The sequence below is a fragment of the Rhagoletis zephyria genome, unplaced genomic scaffold (genome assembly GCF_001687245.7).
Source record: "Rhagoletis zephyria isolate East Lansing unplaced genomic scaffold, Rhagoletis_zephyria_1.1 Rzeph_scaffold_00457, whole genome shotgun sequence".
NCBI classification, from domain to species: Eukaryota; Metazoa; Arthropoda; class Insecta; order Diptera; family Tephritidae; genus Rhagoletis; species Rhagoletis zephyria.
Window position 1 is genome coordinate 202,274 of NW_016157541.1, and position 6,979 is coordinate 209,252.

A 6,979-nucleotide genomic window follows, 5' to 3' on the forward strand; every position below is an offset into this window, starting at 1 on the left:
TTAATATAGAAAGGCTCTAACTCATTTTCTTTTGATATTTAGCTTTGTACAAAAATCGGTAGATTGCTCAGTAAGGACCTAATAGAATTTACAACAATAAATGTATGTATTTCACTTTTATGAAAACAAATTTTTTGAGGAAATTAGCTTCTGGGAAACTTTGGTTTAATGTAGCTTTATAACTACTCTGCAAAGAAACAAAAATGTTAGATAGGGCCTTTCTATATTAAGGTAACTATATGTATGTAAGTAAGTAAGAAAATGTTCTCATTTTTCTTTTCTTTTTTCAGCGCCAGGCTTTCCTATATCGTAAGTTGCTGGAACTGGAGTCCAGGTTTCCAAATATTCGCCTTGGTAGGACACGCTTTGCTACCATCTGGGGCGGTGCGTCTTTGCTGAATATGTTAATTCAATGCATGGAGGATCTATTGGATTCTAAATGGCGATGGGATTTTGTCATAAACCTCAGCGAAAGTGATTTCCCCGTCAAAACTATAGATAAACTTGTAACTTTTCTAACTGCGAACAAAGGTCACAATTTCGTGAAAAGTCATGGACGCGAAACTCAACGATTTGTACAGAAACAAGGATTAGATAAGACATTCGTCGAATGCGACAATCATATGTGGCGCATAGGCGACAGACAGTTACCCAATGGTATACAAATCGATGGTGGAAGTGATTGGGTAGCACTGTCACTACCGTTCGTACAGTATGTAATATCAGAGTCTCTGCGTGACCCTCTGCTGCAAGGTCTTTTGACGATTTTCCATCATACATTGCTGCCAGCGGAATCTTTTTTTCACACTGTCCTGCGTAATTCGCGTTTTTGTAACACGTACATAGATAACAACCTTCATGTTACTAATTGGAAACGTAAACTTGGCTGCAAATGCCAGTATAAACATGTGGTCGATTGGTGCGGCTGTAGTCCAAACGATTTTAAACCGGAAGATTGGCCTCGGCTCCAGGGTACTGAAAACAAAATGCTCTTTTTTGCACGAAAATTCGAGCCAATAATAAATCAAGCTGTGCTATTTCAATTAGAAGAGTGGCTTTTCGGACCTCACGGCAAGGAGGTAGTTAATTTGCATAGTTATTGGCAGTCATTCTACGATTCAGTAGATCCACCGACATCGGCGGACGATATTGTGCGAACCATAGGTGATAGCTTGGTTCGTATAGTAGCGCATAAGGCACAAGTAGAGCCTGGTCAACCCTTGGAGTTAACGCACTACTTACATAAAGATGAATATAAGGGTTTCCTGATAAGTTACCAACTTTCGGATAGTTTGCATAATCGCACGCTTGCTCTTGAAACTCGAATTAGACCAGCGGTGTACGTGAAGTACGCGAAAAATTCAAAATTGGAGAAAAAACTCCGTAATTTCGAAGTTGCGTCTGATTTTGATCTGAAGGAACAAGTGTCTCGTAATTTCGCTAAAATGCTTGGCCCTTTCTCCGAGCCTGTGCTAAGCTTTACACTGGCCGGTACTGCGTCGGCAGCGCAAGATGATGCTGCACATTCGTATAATCTAACGCTGCTATGGATTGACCCCGTTGGCCGATTGCAGGATTTCAACGAACTGCACATAGAAGACTCACAGGCGGACGCAATAAATTACTCGAAAGCTGTTCTGAAACATCCAATAATGCCAGGCATATGGACAACCAAGTTAATCGGTCGCACCGCTATATATGCCCAAACTAAATTTCTTGTAGTTCCATTAGCTGTAGCAGCTGGTAAGCCTATCAAGCCAGAGAGAGCAAGGATAGTGAATGGTGGTTCTGAGCCATCATTAGCCGGAACTTTTGAAATACCAGCCGAATGGCGTCAGTATTTGCCAACACCCTTGGACGATCAGCGACTTAATAATGAATTCAAAAAGGCCCAACGAAGTGGGAAGGACCTCAAAACTTGGGTGGACGATCTGGTGGTTAAATTCTTCTTCTTGCGTGAAACGTGTGCAGTGGAAGAGAATGCGCTACAAATGAAACTCTCAGCACATGAGGCGTTGCATTTATGTCGGGGGACACCTTGGAGCTCTCTGGCACCCGATCCAAAAAGTGATGTTTATGCTTTGCTCAAAAGTTGATGAAAGTATTTGTTTATGTTATTATAAGTTGTTTTTACATGTTTAGTATTTTGCATTTACAGATTTATTTATTACATGGTGCTACAAAAAAAGTCAGGAAAAACTTAGGGCATTTAGGTTTTTGGTAGGGTCGGGTACAACATGAAAATAGGTTTCTTATATTTAGCTCCAGAAATCTCCTTTTTTATTAAAAAAAATTCTTACTTTCGCTAATGCATATAGCAAAAGCTTGATAATTTTTCCTCTGATTTTTAAACATCAAACAAGTTAAAAATAGTATAACAGTCTATTGGTAGACTAAGGCCCAATTTCAGACGAGCTATCTAAGCTATTCATTTTTAGATCATATATTTAAACTGCAGTTAAATGGCCAGTCTTTTTCTTATTTGGCGCTGTAACTGCCTAAGCGATTTGGCAGAGTTCACAAAGCACGCCAGTCGTTTCTCTTCTGCGCCAACTGACGCCAATTGGAAATGCCAAGTGAAGCCAAGTCCCTCTGCATTTGGTCTTTCCATCACAGTGGGGGTCTCCCTCTTCCTCTGCTACTACCAACGGGTTCCGAGTTGAATACTTTCAGAACTGGAGCGTCGGAGTCCATTCTTACGACATAGCCAAGCCAGGGCAGCCACTGTATTTTAATTCGCTGCACTGAGCCTTTGTCGTTGTAAGCTCATACAGCTCATCTGTCCATCGTCTGCGGTAGTCGCCACTGCGTAAAGGCCCGTAAATCTTCCGCAAAATCTCTCTCGAATACTCCAAGAGCCAACCTCGCCCAGATCGACTAGTCTCTCAGTTGTTGTTGTAGCGGCTACAACAACCCTGCCTAGATCGGTTGATATCTCAGTCGTTGTCGTCAAGTTCCACTAACGGCAGCCCTAAGAGGCGTGCAGTCTCCACTGGGTCGGTCCACAGGGACAAAGCCGTTAGGGTTGGCGGGTTTTGCGGGCATGCGAAGAGATGTTTCGAGTCGTGAAGGGTCTCTCCGCATGCCGGACACACATTTGGCACATCCGCGTTTAGTCTGCTCAGGTATGAGTTTAACCTGCTCCAGTAGCCAGAGCGAAGTTGGGCTATTGTGGTTCTTGTCTCCCGAGTCAGATGAAGCTCCGGCGCGTCAATGTCCGGTGGTTGTGTGCCTAGAACGGTATTCACAGGTCTGGAGTCTACATAACTCTAGGCTGACTCCCTGTGAATGCCGTTCAGGGCCTGTCGGTATGCTGACGGGTCCAGAGGCTGCTTAATGAACCTCTGGATTTCGTCCGTCAGTTCGTATAGATGCCTCCTGACGTGCCTAGGCGAGGGCTCCTCTGCAAGCAGCTGTCTGTTTGGGTGGCCAAATCTGTGGCTCCCAATCAGAAACTGCTTGCAGAGTATTATGTTATGCTCCTTGACTGGGCGCATTTTCGCCTCGTCATGAAGGTGGTGTTCTGGCGACATCAGGAGGCATCCAGTCGCTGTCCTGAGTGCGGTGTTTTGTGTTGTCTGTAGCTTCATCCACTGCGTCCTACTAGTCCCCGGCGACCACACTGGTGCTGCGTAGTTTAAAACCGGCCGGCCTATTGCCTTGTATGTTGCCAGCAACGTTTCTTTGTCTTTGCCCCAAGTACTGCCGGCTAGCGACTTGAGGACCTTGTTGCGGCTCTGTACTTTATTGACAATAGCGGTTGCGTGCGCAGAGAAGGAGAGCAGGCTGTCGAATGTTACTCCGAGTATTTTGGGGTTATTCACCGTCGGAATTGGTGTATCATTGACGGGAATTCCCAGCGGTAGCCTGACCTCCTTCGTTCAGGTGGTGAACCAGGTCCCAGAGGATTTCGTAGGGGAGCGGGCTAGACACTTTGCAGTGAAGAAGCGTGACAGCTCGGAGAGATACCCGTTTACTTTCGAACACAAGTCATCAATTCCATTCCCAGTCGCCATGATCGAGCAATCGTCGGCGTAAGAGACAATCGAGACTCCCTCTGGTGGTTGAAGGAGCTTTGAAATATAAAAGTTGAGCAGTAGCGGGGAAAGGACACCACCCTGTGGAATCCCCTGTTTTAGTTTCCTGAGTTTACTCTCTCTCTAAACATTACCGACGAGTGTCGACCACTCAGATAATTTGCCGACCACCGTTTGAGGCTCTGTGGGAGAGAGGAAGCCTCTATGTCTTTTANAATCGAGACTCCCTCTGGTGGTTGAAGGAGCTTTGAAATATAAAAGTTGAGCAGTAGCGGGGAAAGGACACCACCCTGTGGAATCCCCTGTTTTAGTTTCCTGAGTTTACTCTCTCTCTAAACATTACCGACGAGTGTCGACCACTCAGATAATTTGCCGACCACCGTTTGAGGCTCTGTGGGAGAGAGGAAGCCTCTATGTCTTTTAGTAGCGTGAAATGGCTGACAGTGTCAAACGCCTTTGACAAGTCCAACGCTACTAGAATCGTTCTCTCACAAGGGACGGTTACGGTTAAGGCCACGAGTTATCTGAGTGTTTATGGCGTTAAGTGCTGTTGTTGTACTGTGCACTTTACGGAGACCATGCTGATGCTTCGCTGTGTTCAGGTGGTTCGTGATATACGGGAGCAGCAAGGCCTCAAGTGTCTTCGCTACCGGGGAAAGGAGTGTTATCGGTCGATACGAATCTCCTTTGTTGGCGGGTTTCTCCGGTTTGAGCAGTGGTACCACTCTCCCCACCTTCCAGATGTCTGGGATGATGAGAGTGGCTATTGACAAATTGAGGACTTCCGTTAGGAACGCTACTCCCGCAGGACCCAAATTTTTCAGCATCAGCATGCATATTCCGTCGGGACCCATGGCTTTGGAGGTTTTCGCCTTCCCGATGGCCACCTGAACTTCGCCGCAAGTGAAAGCAAGGGAGGCACAAGTTGTTGGCAGTTTGTGCGGCCTTCTGGTCGCCCGACGCTTGGCTTTGTCCGCCGGAGGATGCAGTATGAACTGCCGGCTAAAATAGCTCGCGCATCGCTCCGGGTCCGACGAAGCATGGTCGCCGAAAGAAATTTCGGTTCTGTCGTCGTGCTTCGTCGGATTGGACAGTGACCTCACGGTTGACCAAAGCTTACTCACACCAGAGGTGAAGTTACAGGTCTTCAGATGCTCTTCCCACTTCTTCCGCTCATGTACGTTCACTAGTTGCCGAATCTCCGCATTGAGATCCCTGATACGGGGATCTCCGGGATCGGCCTGACGAAGGCTGTCACGCTTATCGGCTAGAACAGCCGCTTCGGCGGGGAAATTTGGACGTGGACATCCTGCCGGTACGAAGCGAGCTGTCACCAAAGTGGACGTCGGTTGGTGTGGGCAGAGCAGCGAAGGTGTTTTCAGTAAATTCCGCGAAGCCTTTCCAATCGGCTTTAGAAACGTTGATATGGGTCCGGTGTTCCGCGGAAGCAAAGTCGCTTGGTTTAGCGATCGAGATGACTATCGGCAGATGGTCGGATCCAAAGTCAGCATAGGTCACCATGATAAGCTGGTTATCAGACCCGCGCTGACTGTTGTTATGTCTGGCGAGCTGCAGCAGCTGCCCATAATCCTAGTGGGTGTGTCGTCGTTCATTGCGCAGAATGTCGAATCGTCTATCTGCTCAGCCAGATGTATTCCCCTACGATCATTTGACAGGCTTGAGTGCCAAAGATCGTGGTGCGCGTTAAAGTCACCAACTACCATACGGTTTTCACCTCTGAGTAGCGCACCTATTTCAAGGTGATATCCTGCCGGGTAGCAGGTGACAGGGGGTATGTATACGTTAAATATTTCGAGCTCAACATCGCCTGACCGGATAGCAATACACTGACATTCTAGGGTGGTATCCCTGCGGTCGATGTCTGCTTCGATAAGACGATACTGCACGGTGTGGTGCGTGATGAACGCTAAGCCACCACCATTATCTCGCTCGCGAACTCGACGGCGCACTTTGTACCCGGCACAATTCAACAATGTTGAATTGCTGTGCAACTTCGTCTCTTGGACCGCAGCTATCAATATACCATGCCTTCCCATGAAGACGGTTATCTCCTCGATCTTGCTATCAAGCCCGTTACAGTTAAATTGAAGGAGCTTCATGTGGTTCGGGAGACGTGTTGTAATTCAGGGTGTGAGAGATGTGTGTGGCCGTGACGCCATTGGCAGTGTGCTGAGGTGGTTGCCGCCCTGTGGTGGTGGTGGGTGGCGTCGCAGTTGAGGTTTGCGACCGTGCAGCGCAGCACGGGCCCTCGAAGTTCATCGTCCAATCTCGCGTGGTGCGCAGACCTGAACATGCCCTAAAGTGGCACCAGCCAAGACAGGTGTTGTACTTGACTAATGTCCCATTACGGAATATTCGGTCTGTCATATCGTGCAGATTGTATGAGGAACCAAGAGTTGTTGGCGGCGGCGTGTGGGGGGTGGTGCGGTTGTGTGTGTTCTGTGGTCTGTCATGGTTGTGGTGTGGTCTATTGTGTTGTTATGTTGGTGTGCTGTGGTGTTTGTGTAGGGCTGCTCAGGTGGACTGCGGTTAGCCGTGGAGGCTGCTCTGTTTGAGCAGCAGGGGGCCACAAACGACGTGGTCCACTGCCGATGTGTCTGTAATCCTGAGCAGACTCTGAGGTGACTCCACCCCTCGCAAGCATTGCACTTGACTAAGGTGGAGTTGTGGTGTAGTCGTCTCTGGCATACTCAGCAGGTGTAGGTTTCTGGCCCTGGGTTTGACTCGATGCCAGTCCTGAGCAGAAGAAAACGTACTGAATGTAGCCCTATGGACGAACAATTTCTGAGATACTTCGCCGACCTAAACGGGGTTGGATCGCCGAAACAACAGCCCTTGGTCGGGTGAAACTCGAGTCATTCCGGTACGTAGAACCGGCTGTCGTGGGAATGACCAAAGGGTATTGTTATGTGTTAGTGTGT

The 6,979-nt window shown here is 47.8% G+C and overlaps 1 protein-coding gene across 1 annotated transcript; it reads left to right on the top strand.

The window, feature by feature from the left end:
• The first annotated feature begins 274 nt into the window (after nucleotides 1-274).
• oxt (Xylosyltransferase oxt) lies at nucleotides 275-2,102 on the top strand. Its single transcript, XM_017611795.1, has one exon. It carries the CDS (start codon nucleotides 402-404, stop codon nucleotides 2,094-2,096), a length of 1,695 nt encoding a protein of 564 aa, XP_017467284.1. The 5' UTR covers nucleotides 275-401; the 3' UTR covers nucleotides 2,097-2,102.
• Nucleotides 2,103-6,979: the final 4,877 nt, after the last annotated feature.

Excerpts from the sequence above, each read along its gene's own strand:
- oxt (XM_017611795.1), top strand. The coding sequence starts at position 402 with ATGTTAATTCAATGCATGGAGGATCTATTGGATTCTAAATGGCGATGG.